This window comes from Hylaeus anthracinus, unplaced genomic scaffold (assembly GCF_026225885.1).
Source record: "Hylaeus anthracinus isolate JK02 unplaced genomic scaffold, UHH_iyHylAnth1.0_haploid 0, whole genome shotgun sequence".
Lineage (NCBI taxonomy): Eukaryota > Metazoa > Arthropoda > Insecta > Hymenoptera > Colletidae > Hylaeus > Hylaeus anthracinus.
In genome coordinates, this window is record NW_026533254.1 from 8,962,925 (window position 1) to 8,981,508 (window position 18,584).

Consider the following 18,584-nt stretch of genomic DNA (forward strand, 5'->3'; position numbering starts at 1 on the left):
ATCATCCATAATATATTAATTCATAACAAGCACAAGTACTGAATTGCGTACAATATAAGTATGCAATTCAATATAAGTCTGTAGCATCGCTCAAGAAGATTGATTGATGGGCATATAACTTGAGAATGATAGCCTGTCTATATTAAATGCACTAAAAGTCAAAGGGATTATGGCGTAAAATTAGATTTCATCGGTTGTCACGTGGCGCAGAGCGGCATGCAAAACGGTCGTGTCCCGAATGTTTTGCGGGCGAGAATGAGAGAAATGGAACGAAGAGCTGGACGGTAGAAAGGGAAGGGGGAACATCGTGAAAAGAGGGAGCGAGAATGAAGCGTTGGTATGTCCGCCGTCCGATCGGAATCCTATATGAGCCAGACCGATCGTCGCTGCCGCGGCGTGATAAAGATGTCGATACTTCACGCCGGTTGAAACTAATCACGTACGACATGTTTTCTATGCACCAGGGCCCTGCTGGTCCGAACCGTGCATAAATAATTTCTTCAAATTAGAAATCGCCGCTGCTTTCGAAGCTCGACACCACGTTGACGTACATAACCATACCCCATAAACCGAAGAAAGGAGTCACAGGTGTCAACTTTACTCCAAACCATCAGTTCCGCTCCTTCAATTTTTCCAATTACTGAAAGTTTAAATTTCGATTCTGTTGTTGTCTTTAGTGCAATTTTTTAATCGATCTTGAGCTATTTTTGTTTCTTAAGGGTTTATCGAGAAGAGACAACGTGTGTAGGAGTATGATAGCGGAGAAGACAAAATGGACGAAGAGGAATTGCTACTTAGTAAATGAAAATCGAGGTCTATTGTAGGGTACAGAATTCCTTGGTGCTCGATAGTGTGAAGGTAAAGAATAGGAGTCCAGGACTGCCTAGAATAGTAAGCAGCTTCTGAGTGTTAGATGAAGAGCTGAGGAACAGAAAGCCTCTTCAGTGACGAGGTTCGACATCCTTTGAAAAGTTATACTATGCAAATGAAGGTCGTGAAGTATCTTGGGTTGAAAGCTTGTGGGTACTTGATGGCACGAAGATGAATTACAGAAAGTTGCCTAAGTAGTCCATCTTTCTTTAGGAGGATAATATGAAACAAATGAAATTTCAAATCCATCTAACATAACAGACTGTGCACTTATTTGTCACTTTAAAGAAAACTCCCAAAGCATTTTTGGTAGAAATAATTTATTAATACAGAACATAACGGAATAATTTACGTGGCGTATAAATATTAAACTAGCAGTCGAGTGCGAGCCTGAGGAATCCCTAAGGACTCTCCGGGCTCGTGAGATATGGCTTCCAGGTAGCCTGGATCCTGTCGTTCACCACAGATCGTTGAGTCGAGATCGTTGCCTTAGTGAGCCTCGTTCATGATAGGTGCCTGAGCAGCGTACGCCATCGAGTGAGCGTCCATCTTCTCGTCGAAGCTCCGCTTGTAGTATCCTTGGGATTGGGTCGCAGCAGAGGCTGGCCAAGGCTGGCTACCGCTGTCGAGCCACGCAGGGGCAGGCTGGGTGTTCTTGCTGAAGATGCTGGCGGCTCCCGAGCTGCCACTGCCGAACAGCCTCTGGAAAGCCAACACACCGGCTACCAGAAGGGCGATCTTGCCTACGAACAGAGCCTTCAGGACCAGGAGACCCAGACCTCCCAGAAGGATGGGCACCAGGGCGAAAATCTTGAGTGCTACTGCGGCGATTATGGGAAGAATCATCTTCTTCATCTTGCCGCGACCTGGAAAATAGAATTGGAATTAAAATTGGCTGTTGAATAGGTCTTGAAGGTGTTCGGTAGGTGATTATAGAAATTGGATGGAAAGGTTTGAGCTTGAGTAATTGGTACTGGTTGCATGAAGATTGAGATTTGTAGAGACTCTGGGTACTTGATGCAAAGGTGAAGATGCTACTGACCGTTGAATAGGTCCTGAAGGTGTTGGTAGGTGATTATAGAAATTGGATGGGAAGGTTTGAGCTTGGGTAATTGGTACTGGTTGCATGAGGACTGCAATTTGTAGAGACTCTGGGTACTTGATGTAAAGACGGGTGCTGCTACTGTGGTTTGCAATGCTTTGAAATTGAGCTGCTGCGTAAGAGATGACTGGAGACGTAGGTTGCATAAGGGAGCTTGGAGATTCTTGTCTTTAGAAATGATTGGTGATGCAGATCTAGTAATCAGGAATTGAATAAAGAGTCTCCAGTCGACATCTTTCGATCTCAAAACTAGGTTCTACTGTGATGAATCGAACATAAGAAACTTTATTCCAAGGCAAAAATAGGTAAATCCCACTTGAAGATGTATAAAAGTGATAGGTCTTCTAACTGAACTCTAGGAACTACTGACCTAGAACAGCCCATGAAATCCACTCAACAGATCTCTCGAAAAATCGGTGAAGCATCCTGGCTCTCTAGCAATCAGGATCAAGGCTACTTCCTACGCGAGCGTAAGATCGTAGTCGCAAGAATGTCAAGATTCGAGTAAACATTTCAAAGCAAATACCCCGGAGCATATTTGTTCACTCGCGCTGGCGAACTTGGTTCCCTAGCGAATGAACGCTATCAGGACCATAGATCCTTTTTCGTAGCCGAGTAAGACTCCAGGAGGAAAGGGAATCGGTGGTCGAGCGAGGAACAAGTTTACACGGGAACAGGTTGCCGCGGCGCGTATATCAAGAAGGTGAAAGGCTCGTTGAACAGTTTATTCGTTCACGCCGGTGACGCTGTGGATACGTGACGTTGGACGCGTCAGGGTATCCTCTGGCAAGGGAGGGATGCATTACGCAACGGGCGGCTCTATCATAGCTAAAGATGGAAAGTTACCTTCGCTGAGAGCGCGAGAAATTGATCCCTCGTCGGGCATGCTCAGCTTCAGGCTGTGGGACTTCATGAAGGACATCGCCGACTCGTAAAGCATGCTGACCAATTTCAAAGCTCTGTCGGAGGTGTCCCTGGGCAGCTCGTTCATGATGTCCATCTCAGTCTTCAGGTCTTTGCCGTTGCGTTCCACTGGAATTAGTAATGGTACACTTTGGTGAGCGGTGATAGGACGGACGTTAAAGTTTTTATAGCGCCAGGTTCCATCGAAATGAAGGAAAGGAGAAAGTCTGAGATTGCGCAATTTCGACGATTAGTAGGTTGCCTCTGAGGGATATGCTACACAAGTTTAGGGACTAGCATGTTTTTCAGAGGCAGACTAAGTTAAATTCAACTAGATGGTTGGTTAAAGTTTGTCGTGCTCCTCAGGTACTAATGATAGTGCTTCAGATAAGTAATTTCAAGGACGTCGGTCAACACTAAATCTTCACTCGAATGATTTTAATGGATTCAACCAGGGACAGTCCATCCCCCAGTGATTCTGAGGAATTCAATTAGTGGTAGTTCTTCAACTAATAATGCTACTTCATCAAGTGATTTTAAGAGATTCTGGCAATAATGCTACTTCACCAAGTGATTTTAAGGGACTCTGGCAATAATGCTACTCCATCCAAGTGATTTAAAAAGATTCTGTCATTAATGCTATTTCATCCTAGTGATTTTCAGAGATTCTGGCAACAATGCTACTTCACCAAGTGATTTTAAGGAACCCTAGTCAACAATACTTCTCCCAAGTGATTTTAGTGCCATCCTCGAATGCTCCTTCAACCCACCTACTCCTAACAATCCTGACAAATATCCAACTCACTAGGCGTATCCCGCACGAACTTGACGCCATCGATGATGTCGATGTCGCTGGACCTGGCAGCCCTGTCCAGCGTGCTGACGGTCTTGACGAAGACGCAACTGAACAGCGCGTTCTCTTGCTCCAAGCAATCGAGATCCCTGTTCACCTGCACGACGTTAGGGTCTGGCATGGGCACTGCCACCGCGGACGCCACCAAAAGTCCCAGAATCACCAACTTGTTCATCTTCCAAGGTATCCTCTCGAACTGGCGCGAACGAAACAGCGAAAGATCACGGTCGGAGACTGCGAGGTACGTTGCTCGGAAAATTTTCGGGGCAAAGTGTGATCTGACCCTGCGTACCGTCTATCTTTATAGGTGTGCACAAGCATGGGACCCTCCCCAATATCCCCACTCCGTTCGATGACGCGTACGACGACGACAAACGGCCGAAGGCTCGCCGGGCCGTCATCGGAGGCGACGCGTTTGCCCACCTCCCCGCGGACGGAGAACTTTCTTCGATAATTTTTTAAACAAACGGCCGACCGACTCTTTCGTGAGCCGACTGCGTCGGAGCTGGGCGGACCTAAGTCTAGGCGATCCCCGATATTGGTGGTCCGCGTGGGTCCTCGAGATTTGGGTCAGTAGGGGAGGTAGCTCTTCGACGCCTGGATCGTCCGGGATCTTGATGCATCGTTAAGTCGATGCACAGACCACGCGAAGAGAAGAGGTTCAGGGAAATGGTACATCTTGGGTCGTTTTGAAATGCTTTGTGCAACGTGGACGAGGTAAACGCAAAGGAAAGTTGTTTGTCGCATAAGTGAAATTGAAGCTTTAGGTTCTCGAGCGGGGTTCAATATCTTATCATAATCTTTCTTTTCAACGAAATTACAGATTCTTTGCGTTTTATCTGGAATGCGTAATCTTACCAATATTTAGATGAATTTTTATATCAGAATCATGTTGGAATATCGTCGATTAATTAAATATGATTTACTAATCATTAAAGAGCTTCGAACACGTGTCAAATACTATATCTACTTAAAGTAAAGCGTTTAGAACCGAGGTAGGTTGAGGACGTTCGCGGAGACTTCAATGCCTGAAACACGTGGCATCAAAGTCTCCACGCGTACTAGTTCAAAATCATTCCCCAATACTCTACCTCGGTAAATCTTGTACCGACGCCAATCCTGTGACCTAAATAGCACCAAAAAATTCGAAGGCATACATCTAACTCCACCTCGTCGTAGAATTAATTCCTAATCACCGAGAGGCTATCGACGATTCGTCTATCTTTAAAAATTCTCCACCCAGAAGCTTCTCAACGCCTGTCCCTCCGGCTTGAGAGTTGCGACGAATAATTAAATCGGGATTCATTCGCATTTAGTCACCCGAGAAATCAACAGGCTCGCTCTTTGGTATTCATACTTCGCATTCCAGGCTCCAGGTGTTGCGCGACCCGCTAGAAGAATTCGACGGAAGCGGACGCGTTTCACGAATCCCCGCAAACGTGTTTTACGAGCGGACAGGTAAACGCGAGACATTTGTCCACGACTTTAAAGCCAGAAAGCGGTGCCATCGCGACTTGACGTTGGGTAATGGTTATGGTCTCCTGAAAACGCTACGACAGCTGGAACGTATTTCAACGAGGCTTCTAGGAAGCGACACTTCTTGAAGTTTTTCGACGTCAGTGCACGTACCTCCTAGACGCTAGAATCGAAAATATTCCGTGGACCGGATCGGTGCATTCGGATACGTTCACGTGCAACTAGCTGTTCACCTTGACCCACAGACACTGGTCGTTTGAAAATACGGATTACATCGGCGATGGGGTCTCTGATATAACACCCAACAATTTCCCCTTTTTTGTAATGTTTCTGAGGATTCTCGTTAATTTTTGTGATTTATGAAGTTTAAGATTAACTCTGCTTTTTAAAAAATCTTAAATTTAAAGCATTTGGTATAGTCAACTTTATATATTTATAATGACTTTCCCGAATAATAATGAATGTTCCTAAATTAAACGACAAAATTAGTTGGCCATTGAATAATAAATAATTTATTTCAGAGGCCATTTTCATCGCATTTCTCGAATTTTTGTTTTATGGAGTTAATCGATTTGTGCAACAAACGAATACGTCTTATACACGCGAGAACTATAAATACATAATTGACTTTGCGAAGGTGTGGAATAATATTCTCAGTAAAGCATAATTTATTTCGCGATACGTGCCCTGTATTAATTGAAACACCCTACGCGAGAATAATTCAACAATCGCCGAGAAGTAGCCCAGAGGATGTCGTGCGCCTAACAAACAATGTACAACAATGCGTATCTCATCGGGGACATTTGTCGAACGGCAACCGCCTCGGAATGGCAACTGCCTTATTCGCGAGAGGCCGCTCCATTGTGTCGTTCCGGGGCTCTTTAAATATTTAACAGTCTCGCGGAACTTCGTCATCTCTCTGTGTAACGGTGTCGACTCTCGAAACCGCGGATTTTCGCGATTAATTTTCTAGGTTATACTTGGCGAACGAAATTCTCATCTGGATACAAAATTAGAATAAAAAACGAACAACTTCCAACGGTGCGTTTGTCCAGCACAAATTCCAATGGACAGAAATTTTTACTGGATTATTAGAATCGACGAAAAAAATATCCTAAGCAAAGGTACGGTCGTTTGCAGAGGGAGAGAGTGACGGACGGAAGAAGAAAGAGAAAAGGGGATCCAGAATGGTAATAGTAACCGTTAAACAGAGAAATTTTTTCGCGGCTACTCACGCTGCTTTCGACGATGATTCAATTTTGACGACTGTTGCGTCCGAATTACTTTCTTCCTGTTATCGCCTTCCTGCTCATACGAGCCTCAGTCGACATAATTTAGTTCCGATAGGATATATTAGGTAAACTGAAAAATTATTGTCGTTCCTTTTACATTAACTTTAAACAAATATTTAATAAGTTTCTATTTTTACTCAATTATCTAACCGCCCTTATTAACAACAGCTCCATGAGTGATAAACAAGTATTTAAAATTTCAAAAACGACGTTACTTTCCAGTCCACCTAATACAATGAATGTCGAAGCATAATTTTCATCGGGATTTACAATAACGTACGAAAATTCAGTGATAAATTCCACGGAAGAAAGCGAAAGGATACATTTCTTCTTAAATAATGTTATTTTATTTATAAAGATTGCCACGATGCTCGAGAACTTTCGAAAGGGGGGAAGATCGTCCGAAGTCGTTTGATCGAAGGGCGGATAATTTTCGAAGGTGTTCCACTACTAGTTAGGGTCCGAAGGATTAGGGTTACCGACCCGATAAACCAGTTCTATTTCACATTGGTCCATTATAGCTTTGTCTTTACTATTTCCTTGACCTACATTGCTGTAACACTTTTCTTATCTGTTCGTTTCGCGTTTCCTTCTTAGGAAGATGAATACGAGAATAAGAATTCAGTAAGTATCAATATAAAATGTTTTAAAAAAATGTTTATATATCACACAGATCATTTTTGACCCTTAGAATCATGATTTTCCAAATTAAATTAAAAAAAAAAAAAAAATAACAGTATATTTATTATTCGAACAATTTTGACAGCTGACGTTTATTTTTTTAACTTTTGTTCAAAACATACAGCCAAATATTAAAAACAAACCAATTGCAAGTGTACAATTCGATTAAAAAATTCGGTATCAAATTTGAAACTTAGGCCATTTAAGGGTTAATATAAATACAACCGGAACATTGCGAATTTTGGCTGAGACGAAAAGTTTATTCTACTTTTAACCAAAAATTTTAAGGATTGACTTTACTATTTAACAATGATGAGAGTAAGGTGTCTCTGGAAGTTCAAGGTCCGTGACCACGCGACCTCGCCACGCAGGTTCTCGATGTGGTTTATAATTCAAGGAATACGAAACGAACTTTCTCTCCGCGACGAAGTCACTTCGATTACGTAACTCGCAGTCGAAGTTGAGTCGATTAATTATACGCATTGTTCGCGCTCGTTTCCACGGAATCGAGTGACTCGCACAGGAAAGTAAGTCGCGTGTCGCTGATCGTAATTACTTTCTCCGCCTTTTGTTTGCACGCGATTCGCAGCCATGATTTTCGTCCATTTGTCGAAATGGTTAGCCGAATGCCAATTTCGTAGGCGATAATTGAAAAAGCAAAGTATGTTTGACAACCTAACGGCCAAAAATAGCTTCAAGCACGTTTGTCTTCGGGGAGAAAGTGAATAAATTAAGGTAGTCAATGAGACCTTTTCAATAAGATCTTCTTGGACGATTTTTACGCTAACCGGTTTTTCACTCAAATTCGATCGATTCTTATGGGAGAAATCTTCTTTCACGTGTCAATGTTTAAAGATCAAATCAGGCGATTGAGAAGAAGAGGAATCGAGGATAAGAATAAAACGAGAAAGACATTTTCAAAATAAATACAGATATCGTTTACTTTCTTTTACGTCGTTCTCTATAAAATTTATAAGGCTCCGACTCTGCAGTGTCGTCCGCCATTTCGAACACATCCTGCCTCCTGTATTTACCCAAGGGCACCACGTCGTAGCCGCCGCCTGAGTGGCTCTGGGCGACCTTCTTCAGGCCGACGATGGCTGCTAGGATCAGACTCATTAGACTGAGCACCACTGCTTTGCCACTCAGAATGGCTAGGGTCTTCAGTGCAATTGGTAGGAGGATCGACTTGATCAGCATGAACCCCACGATCAGGGGTATGAGGTATTTGTTCAACTTCATCTTCTTCTTCTTACGGGCTGCAACAAAGTAATCATCATTTCTCTCCTCTCAGTCATCTATAAATATTATTCTCTGATAAACATGGATTAATTTAAAAATGAGTAGAGAGCCCAAGCAATACTGCAATTGGTATCAGAGAATCTTATTTCGATACGTTTCATTCGATCCCAGCAAGATTAGGTTCTAACAGATTCACCTAAAGAAAACAAGGAGCTCCCACGAACAGTGGAGCCGATAAATTGAAAAGGACGTTAAACGAAACGTTTACCCTCGCTCCAGCCGAGATGATGGCTTTCTGGAGCGAGACCTGTCCTGTTAATTAGGCACGATGCAATAAAATTGCGTACCGTTGTTATGGGTTCGGCGATGCACCAGATAATATAGGACACCAGAAGCAAAAAGGAAGCGCTCGTTATTAGCGATGTTCGCGAAATGAACAAGGTAATAGAGTGAACTGGAGTGGAAACCACTTATGGTTTTTGTGTCGGACAGTCACGTGCCGTGAACGATCGTGTATCGTGTTATGACATGCATTAGACACCAGCAACAAGCTCGGCCAATTACACGCACATTTAGTAGCCTGCGATTAACGCTACAGCGTTATCTTTTTCACGATCCGATCATTCAGTATCGAATGAAGTTTACATAGCTTATGGCTTATGTAACTCGCGTAATTAATGATGGACGATTCAAGACTGGAGATGGTTGTCAGGTATCTCTTGTAATAGAAATGCAAGTCAAGATGGATGTTAATCGTTCGATAACGATGAGGCACGACTTCTTCAAACCTTAGATGATGTCCAAATTCCAATGAAGAAATAGTAATCAATGCTTTATCTCTAAGTCTTCGAGTTCAGTTTCATCTACCTTCCACAGAAGATCTGGACACAGGTAGAACAGTGTCGACGACGTTCAAAATCCCATCACCGATCCACTCTGCAGGACTCCTCGCGTCCTTCGATTGCAGCCTCCATCCGTCCTCCATCATGGTAGGCTGCGTGGTCTCCGTCGCCGTCAGCAGAGGCAGGAACAGCAGCAGGAACAGCAGCAACATCCTCCTGTCGCATCTGACACTGATCAGCGTCACGTCAGGGTATCAAAGATGACGTTCGAATCCTCTTGACTCTCCAACAAAAGCTCACGATAGTGGATCGAAAGGTCACTTGACCTGGAGATCGGTGGCTCAGAGTCAGAATTATCTAATTATACTATTGGCTTTCAGGGGAAGACTCGGAAACTCGAGAGATGTTGAATATTTGTGCAGAAATGCAGTTCAAGTGATTTTTATACCTTGGTTTCCTGGATATTCACGATGGTAGTACCCAGACTCACAATTTCTTTGAGCTTCGTAACTTTGACACCTTCGAACCTCAGAATAAATGATAGTTGCATTAAAATTTCACATGCACCACATTTCAACAATGATAAATTGTTTGTAAATATTCCCCTGTTACTACGGAAGTGATTTCGTCAGTATCAAACATCGTCAAACAAAACAGTTCAAGAGGCTCTGGCTCGTGAAACTAGATAATGAATTCATTTCGTATCGTAAACATTACAAACATATATGAGCCGTTCACTGCACAAATCGATTAACTCTACTTTTTGAAAAGTCATAAATTTAAGTGTCAAAGCACTTGGTGTAGTCGTAACTTTTTTCAATATTTATTTGAATTTATATTATAAAGTGAATTTTAAAAAAACAATGTACATTATTTCATTGCATTTCTCAACTTTTTGTTTTACGGAGTTAATCGATTTGTGCAATAAACGGGGTCGTACAGTGATCTAATATATTCTCCCGTCACTGACGGCGACTTCATAACAAAGCCATCTTGTGAACATCACAAGTAGCCCTTGACCTGTTTATATTTGACAAACATCTCACGCCAATAAAAACCACTTCAGAACCGAGCCAAGTCAATAATTATTTACACCCTCCTAACACTGAACCACCGAAATGACGTCAATTCCGCGACTCACAAGAGGAAAAGGAATCGAGTGGTATCCAGGAAGAGTACCACGCGGCAGTTCGAAGAGGAGTGCTCGTGGCTGGCACGGGATTGGCCCCGAGCTGGATGACACTGAGACAGATTCCACGGGCGACCAGCCTGCTCGGCAATTGAAATGTCAACTGACATTCGTCCTGGGCCGGACCATTAGTTTATATAGCTGGATGGCGAAAAGCCCAGGGAAGGAGACCATCTATGTTGGTACTGACGCGTGACGAAGGATTCAACGACCATCCCCGTCCACCTCCGTCCTCTGTTCTCACCGATCATTGGACGACGTCGTTAGCGGGGCAGCCCCCCCGAATATTTCCAGGTGGACGATGTTCCCGTGGAAACATCCTCGGTGTCTCGATCGCCGATCGAGGTTCGTTTCACACTCGAGCGACCCGCTGGATGGGTTCACGGCAGCAACCGTGGTCTGTTTACTACGATGAACTGCATATTGCCAGGGCGACACGGAGAGGGAAAGGGAACGCTCTGGGACTGTGGAAACACGAAACTGACAGTGTCTGGGGCTGACCGGGGATCGCTGTCTACTATCGAGGAAAGAGTCTTGGAATGTAACGTTTACAAAAATTCTTATTTATCAACTTTGGGAATTTTTAAACCTGAAAAGGATTAACGTACTCACATTTTGCATCAGATTTTTCTCGATACACCCAGCAGAACTTCAGAAACCATTGGACTCATTAACTTATAATTTTCACAATATACTCTTATATGTATTATGAATCTATAACGTAGAAAAAAAAATTTACAGATTTCACAACGAGCGTAAGAATCAGGTGATTGAAAATCAATACAGGAAAAGGACATGCGAAATCATTTTTGAGATTTATTCTATTCTAACATCTTTATTATCAAGCATACTGTCGACTGTTCTAAAAATCGATCGCCTTCCCTGACAACTCATCAAGCGTTACGTCAGTGTGACGTGACGTCAGATATGCACCCATACTATTTGCAAATGATTTTCAATCATAAAACAAAGTGAAAGGGTGAGGTCCAATAATTTGGTTCTTTGTAGCGTATACGATATAGCGTCAGTCTCATAAGTATTCATATCCTTTAATGTCTATTAAAGAAATTCGTCTAAATTAAATCATGAGTTTGATGTTTCCAAATAAATGTTTCATGGTGAATATTTACACGAACAAACTTTTCACATATAATTTAGATAAATGTCTTCGATAGACATAGGGAGTACGAATATTTATCGGACTGACTGTAAGTGGTACATAAAATTTGTCTCGATTGTTCACTTTCTCATCTTTCCAATAATTGATATAATTTCCGAATGCTCGAAATGGAGGAATCAGCACGCAGCCATCGCTTCCGTCGGTTTTGAGGAAAAAAATTATCGTCTTCTTGCTCGTGTTCTTTCTCTATACCGAGTAAATTGTCCCGCGAATAAAAAAGGGCGCCTAGCCATCCCGTTACTATGAAAGTCTCGCAAGAAACAGAGGGAATCTCACGATAAAAAGTTCACTAGGAATGCTTCAATTAGCATTCGAGGAACGTCCGCCTAATAACAGACGCACGCATAACTGGGACCACTCGTGAATCTTCAGGTCTATCGAACTACGCCTTTGAATAATTGCAGACAACAGCCGTTCAGGATGACACCATAATTTGACATTTTCTTCTAATTTTTAACAGAATTATTATTAATCGTTATTAATCAAATAAAACTCCTCGCGAAATTAATCCTAGAAGTCAACTGCTTCCGCCAAGAAAAAAGATTACCAATCAACGAGCACGCAATCAACAAGTTTCGCGGAAGTGTCAGCGCTCGTATTTGTGGCCATTTAAACGGTCAAGCCCTCACCGTTACCTTTCTTTGAAAATAAAATAGTAGCATCGATCATTACACAGTGGCATGCAACCAGCGCCGAAACAAAGGACGAAGGAGGTAATGATGATAGTGATTCAACCAGGCCTAGCCTTTTCGTTCGCCTCTTTTCTGCCCCCAAGGTGCCCTCTGTCCCGTTTCACGTGCAATTATTCCGTGGTCGCCCAGGAAGCAGCGAAATTGTCCTCCGTTTCCTCGAGCAGCGACACAATGCTCTTTCAGCTGGCACATGAATGAAACATCTGGGTTCCTCGCTTCATACGCGAAAGATTCAACTAATGCGAGCGTCATTCTCCTGGATGATCATTTCGAAAAAAAATTGAGACCCTGTTACCCGTGGCACTCTTTGCGCAAATGGCGGCAATCTCGATTCTTTCGGTTGTTGCTTGTCTGCTCGAACGAAATGTGAAATTTGATTATTCGAAATGTGAGATTTTAAGTGCCGCGAAACTACTACGATATGTTTTACTAAATCTATAATTATTTTGAAAGACTTTAACTAGAATAATGCAACGAATCTGGGAATAAAGGATGAAGAATTGTGGATGATACTTTATTATTTTCTAACGGTTCTGTCGATACCGCCGCCTAGAAATAATTAGCGCGTGGTTTATTGTCGCCTGACGCGAGCATATGGGTTTACGTGATATTTGTTTATAATTGCAGCCACTGAAGGGATTCGAGAAAGTTTTCTGCTGTTTGCAATAATCAAGAATGAACAGTGGAATGCGCTGTTTACGCTTAATTAATACAGAGGAAGCAATAAATGAGGAACACACAGGGTAGCAATAAATGACTAAGGGGAATTGGGTTAGTTTTGTGATTTTAGAAATTTAAAATTGAGTGGAAAGATCAATCATACGATTTTAATTTTAAATATGTATTGAATATAAATATAATTCGTTTTCAATTATGAAACACTTGCACTTTTTTTTAGCAGTAGAATCGGTTAGAAGAATATTGTATAAAAGGCTATTGGGCCTACTTAATCACGTGCTTCCTTCGAGTCGGCTGCGGTTGAAGACTTTGAGAAACACTGCACTAGAAGATAGAATTACTATAATCGACCTGACTTCTCCATACAGATTACTCAATCATCATATAACTCGCGATTTCCGGAGCAATTGACATAAATGCGGTAGCGAAAAATATGAGAAATTTTCTTGTGCTTGAACCCAATAATAAGTTCTATATTTGTGACAAATATATAAACTAGCACTACCTGGCTGAAATCTTCAATTTCATTTTGAGTTGAAATTTTGTCCTCGTTCCATACGCTTTGACATCAATTTCGTTGTAGAATCATGTCATAGCCACTCTAAGGCACCCCATTCTTCGAAACACAACTTAAGAAGATATTAGTAATTCCAAGAATCACCAATCCCTCTAAGGCCCACTTTTCACGTTTAGCATCTTCTCTACAAGATATTTCCCTTTCATAAATAAAAAAGGCAAAAGTCATCACCTACTTCCAGCCAACACAGCCCTGAAAACAAAATCCAAGGAGTTAATGACTGCATAAATCATCAACCCTTCAATTTCAGTTTTAGTAAAACTCAAGAAGATATTACTAATTCCACGAGTCACCAACCCCTCTAACACCCACTTTTCACCTCCAGCATTTTCTCTACAAGATATTTCCCTTTCACAAATAAAAAAGGCAAAAGTCATCACCTACTTCCAGCCACCATAATCCTGAAAACAAAATCCAAGAAGATAATAACTGTATAAATCCTCAACCCTTCAATCTCAGTTTTGCTACCATTCGTCTCCACACCCCTCTGTCATCGAATTTTCCGACACCAACACCTTCACACAGCTGATGATACACTATCGTTCTTTCCCCGAGCGACCCACCCACATTCGAGTAGCTGTCGATCCATCGACAGTTGACTTATCAGCGCCCCGGTTGCTTGCCTAGCGTAACTCAAAAATCAAAGTGGCCAATGACGGGCGCCTCCTACGTTATTACCTTCCCTCCTGGACCCCTTCGGGCCCCACCACGCCCCGCTTCCCCTCCCAACAACCCCTTCTATGGCACAGGGGAGCCCACGTCGACGAGTTGTACCGTTCGACAATATAACATGGCACATATATCGCTGGGGGAACAATTTGGATCATAGTACTTACCGCACACATATATTGCCGGCTCGTCGCGCGGTGCTCATTTTTCACGGACTGTCGATCTTCCTGGTAACTGAAGCGTGCCCGGCGTGGTACCCCTGCCAGCCCCCCTCGTATCGTCGTCGAGGAATCAAGAGCGCGTCAGTTAGTCCGCGGTCGCTCGCTGTTCAGTCGGTTCCAACGCCAGGCTATCCGTCATTTGCGTTTCTCGAACGAGTCTGGTGCAACCATTTCGGGATCTCTGGATCGATCGCTGCTGTTTGGAGTGATTCACGAGGCCCCGATATTGCCGGGGAGGGTTTGCAGGAGTGACTGGTTCCGGAGTCTGCATCGAGTCGTGAGTTGTGTTTGTTGACGTATTGGGGAGGTATTTCTGGTATTGGGGTCGTTTGGACACTCGAGTCTTCGAGTTGCTAGTCTGAGGTATTTTAGGTGTTGATATAGGCTTGGAGTGGTATTGCTAGAAGCTGCTAGGTCTTTAAGTGAGACTCTTTGGGGTTGGAGTGACGTAGAGTCTTGGTTCTACGAGTTGGAGTTGGTTTCAGTAGGTTTCTAATGGCGAGAGGAGCTTGGAACCTTAGGATTCGAAGCTATTGATTTTTCAAAATGGTGAATTTTATGTTGGGGTGACCTAGAGCCCTGACTCCTCGAGCTGGTCTTGGTTTAAGTAGACCTGTGATGATCGAAGCTTTGGTTCTCGAGGCTTCCGTTCGTTTGAGATACTTCTGCTGATAGGTGAACGAAATTTTCGAGAAACAAGGGCTCAGGATACCCTAGGAACCTGTTTCCGGTGTTGGCTCAACCTTAGAACATTGTCGTTGTAAAGTAATAGTTCTTTGAAATAGTTTTTCTTGTATTGAGGTTACCTAGAGCCTCGTGTCTTGCAGCCATTGTTCGCCTGAGTGAGTTTTGGTGATGGCAAAACCTTGAGACGTGACTGTTCTAAGCTGGTAGTTCTTCAAATTAGTTTTTCTAGTGTTGGGGCGATCTGGAGACTTGGTTCATAAAGCACTTTGTCCGAGTGACTCCTGAAGATAGTTTTAACTCTGCAAGTAGCATGTAGCATGCAATTCTATCGTTCAAAGTACGTTTTGAAATGCTTTGATGGTTTGACTAACGAAGGTATTCCTAGTTTGTATTAACTTGTCTGAAGTTGGTATAGCCTACAGTCTCGTTCCTCAAGATGTCTGACCCTTCAAGTACCTTTTAATCTTAATGGAGACCTAAAACCTTGTCCACCAAACGTGTTTCTCCCTAGAACCCCTGTTCTCAGAATTTCCCAGCCCCCAAAATCTTGTCTCTCAAAGTTACTACTTGCCCAAGTAATTCCTCACCCACCACCTTCCATCCTATCATCTGAGAATCTTCCCTTGCGCGTCAGACTTTATCAACCCCTAATACCAGCGTTCTCCACTCTTCCATGTTTCCAGGAACACCTGGAGCAAGTTTGGAAGAAGTCATGCTACCACCAGCACCGAGAAGACCGACCCTCTGACAATCATCAAAGGATCGAGCTAGCCAGCGAGGCGGATGCGTTTAGCGCTGGTAAATCCTGACGGGTGCTCCGTGACCTGGAGAACACGTGAGCGCCGCGAGGATGTAATTGGAAGTCGCCGGTAATCAACAGAAACCCAGAGCCAACCGAAGAGAAGATGAGATCGAGAGTGAATCTAGTCGCCATTCTGCTGACCCTTAGCTGCGTTGTTCGCGTGCTGGAGTCTGCTAGGTCGGACGATAAGGGCCACAAGGGGTACTCCGTGGGGAAGAAGGTCTTCAAGGAAGCGCACAGCAAGATCGCGCCGCAGAGTGCGATCTTCCTGCGGGCAGAGGACAAAACGAAGCTCGTCAAGACCCAGACGAGGCACAATGTTCTTCCGCTCTCCAAGGACTACCTGGGCGGTCCAGGTAATGTGGAACGAAGCTCGAAAAAATGGCCAGTGATGGCTCCATCTGTGACTTTTTTCTTTTTATAGGAATTGGTTGCTCGATTTAGGTTCATAGGTACTTTAACTACTTTGTTTAACTGCACTCGAGTTCAGGGAATAGGATTATTAATTCTTACGATTGCAAGAACTTGAGGAACTTATCTAATTTAATTCAGACATATTCGAACAATATTCATAAACAAATATATTTATCCCGCACGTTGAACTTCATCTATTACACGCTAAAAATTAATTAAACCATTTCATCCCCGTAAAAACTATTCCTTATCTTGATCGCAATTGAGAATTCTCGGCAGTAATATTAGCAGATTCGTTTATTGATCGAGAAGAAACACAGAAACAGACAATAATCATTCTCTTCCCACTTGCTTGCAGACCGTCCCCGTCGAAGGAAACGAAAAATGGACCGCACGATGATGGCGCTGCTAATGGCGTACAAGATGAAGTTCTTCGCCCTGATTCCGACCATGCTCGGAGGGCTGATCCTCCTCAAGGCCACCGCCCTTCTCGCTGGATTCTTCTTCGCCTTGTTCGCCGCCGTCCTCGGCCTGAAGGTGCGCTGACGGAGCCTCGACGAACAACGGATCCAAAGTGAGGCTGACAAACCACTTTATTTCGTAAACGGTTCGCGCAACGAGTAACGTTCGCTTGGACGCAACGACAACTGAGATACGCGTCGAGTGACATTAAAAAATCAATTTTGCGCAAGAATGTAACATGGAAATGTAGCGATACAACGAACGACAAAACCACGAAGAATCATTAAATCGTTCTGTTCCCGTCTGTTCGATTCCTCTTTCATCCGATCGGTCTTCGTCCGAAATGAGCTACGCGTAGGGTAAATCCGTGACAATAAATACATGGCGTTCGACGATAAATATCTTGCGTTTCGAGCTTACGTGTCTAGGTTAATAAATATTGGAGTGAACGATGATCGAGAGACGGCCGCAAAAAATATTGAACTCGAATTTTCTCTAGCGACTACCTCTAGATCCGGTAGGTACACCTAGTCGATCCCCTTTTGCATGCCGTTGTCGATCTCGAGCGCAGAAAACGCTTCTTCGGGGTCCCGTTAGAAACTCGCGTGCCTGGACGTCGTTGTGACGCTATTATCGCGTCGAATCGCCGCTTCCTAGTTGACGAGGAATGAAAATGAGTGACAGCTCGGGTGTCTGCCGCGTCGCTCGCGTGGCGCAGCCATCCTATTAGCGGCGTTTACGCGTCCAATTATGGTTGTTCCCGTTTGACGCATTCCCGGACGTCTCTTTCGTTCATTGGGAAAGCAACATCAATCCTTGTTTATCTGTTCTTGATCTACATTCAAGATCTCTTAACATAAACAGAAACTGGACTCCGAGCGATCCTCTTTCATAATTCACCTAGTTGATTTCGTAACGATCGAGTTGTAATAGGAAACGTACTATGAACATTTGAGGTTGAACTTAACCTGGGTGCCTTTAATGAATTGTACATATTTTCGTCTACGTAATAAAGACGCTATTGTTACTATTAACATCATCATTATTATTATTAATTATGACAGAAAGACTCGAATTGCTGTTATTGGAAGACTTTGAGTTGAAAATTAAACTTCAACGTCAGTTTGGTTTTAACCCCCTGTTGCATCATCTATTAGGGTTTGCGATGCTTTCTTAAGAAAACATTCGAGCAACAGCTACCGAGTATTAATTCATGGACATGTAAATAACCAGGAAATAAGTTCTCTTTTGAAAGATAAAAAGCAACAAGGGGTTAACATCTGAAGAACTGAAAGTGTGCTTATGAGATCTGGAGAGATCAGTCCCAGGGGATGATAGTATCGAGCATTCTAGCTCATTTGCAGCCTCGAAGGAGACCGACCGCAACCTCAATTCCCTCTAATTTCCCTCTGAACTGATCTTTCTAGATCCCTCGGAGTAGCAATAGCGAAAATGACAAGGATCTCGCAAGAACGGACCTGGAAGAATTACTCGAACCGCTTCCTGCCTAATTTCAAAGATGGAGAAGTAACTTCACCGATTCGGGAAACCAGGTCCACTCTCCTGAGCTACCGCAATCAACGATGCTACTCCCTTACATAAATTTCCACGAGAAGCTTTCAGTAACCAACGAACAAAGAACTAGCCTACTTTCTGACGAACAAAATGGTACGATCACTCGGGGATAAGAGTCCAAGTGATCGAAGACTGGTCCGTGGAAGCCACAGACGGCGTTTGCAAACGGAACCCGAA

The 18,584-nt window shown here is 43.3% G+C and overlaps 3 protein-coding genes across 4 annotated transcripts; 1 reads left to right on the forward strand and 2 right to left on the reverse strand.

The window, feature by feature from the left end:
- Positions 1 to 1,359: 1,359 nt before the first annotated feature.
- LOC128889218 (uncharacterized) lies at positions 1,360 to 3,903 on the reverse strand. Its single transcript, XM_054146671.1, has 3 exons — positions 3,681 to 3,903; positions 2,819 to 3,004; positions 1,360 to 1,736 (listed from the first exon to the last, which is right to left on the reverse strand). The coding sequence occupies exons 1-3, from the start codon at positions 3,901 to 3,903 to the stop codon at positions 1,360 to 1,362; spliced, it is 786 nt and encodes a 261-aa protein (XP_054002646.1).
- A 4,213-nt stretch (positions 3,904 to 8,116) lies between these two features.
- LOC128889276 (uncharacterized) lies at positions 8,117 to 10,519 on the reverse strand. 2 transcript variants are annotated; one of them, XM_054146748.1, is made up of 3 exons: positions 10,403 to 10,519; positions 9,287 to 9,542; positions 8,117 to 8,436 (listed from the first exon to the last, which is right to left on the reverse strand). In XM_054146748.1, the coding sequence occupies exons 2-3, from the start codon at positions 9,471 to 9,473 to the stop codon at positions 8,117 to 8,119; spliced, it is 507 nt and encodes a 168-aa protein (XP_054002723.1). In that variant the 5' UTR covers positions 9,474 to 9,542; positions 10,403 to 10,519. The 2 variants fall into 2 exon arrangements, with proteins under 2 accessions (XP_054002723.1, XP_054002719.1); XM_054146744.1 differs by lacking the exon at positions 10,403 to 10,519 and adding an exon at positions 9,710 to 9,785 and having other exon boundaries at positions 9,287 to 9,587.
- Positions 10,520 to 14,483: 3,964 nt separating this feature from the next.
- Positions 14,484 to 17,803, forward strand: LOC128889286 (uncharacterized). The gene is made up of 3 exons (XM_054146764.1): positions 14,484 to 14,744; positions 15,838 to 16,312; positions 16,729 to 17,803. Exons 2-3 carry the CDS (start codon positions 16,060 to 16,062, stop codon positions 16,914 to 16,916), a joined length of 441 nt encoding a protein of 146 aa, XP_054002739.1. The 5' UTR covers positions 14,484 to 14,744; positions 15,838 to 16,059; the 3' UTR covers positions 16,917 to 17,803.
- Positions 17,804 to 18,584: the final 781 nt, after the last annotated feature.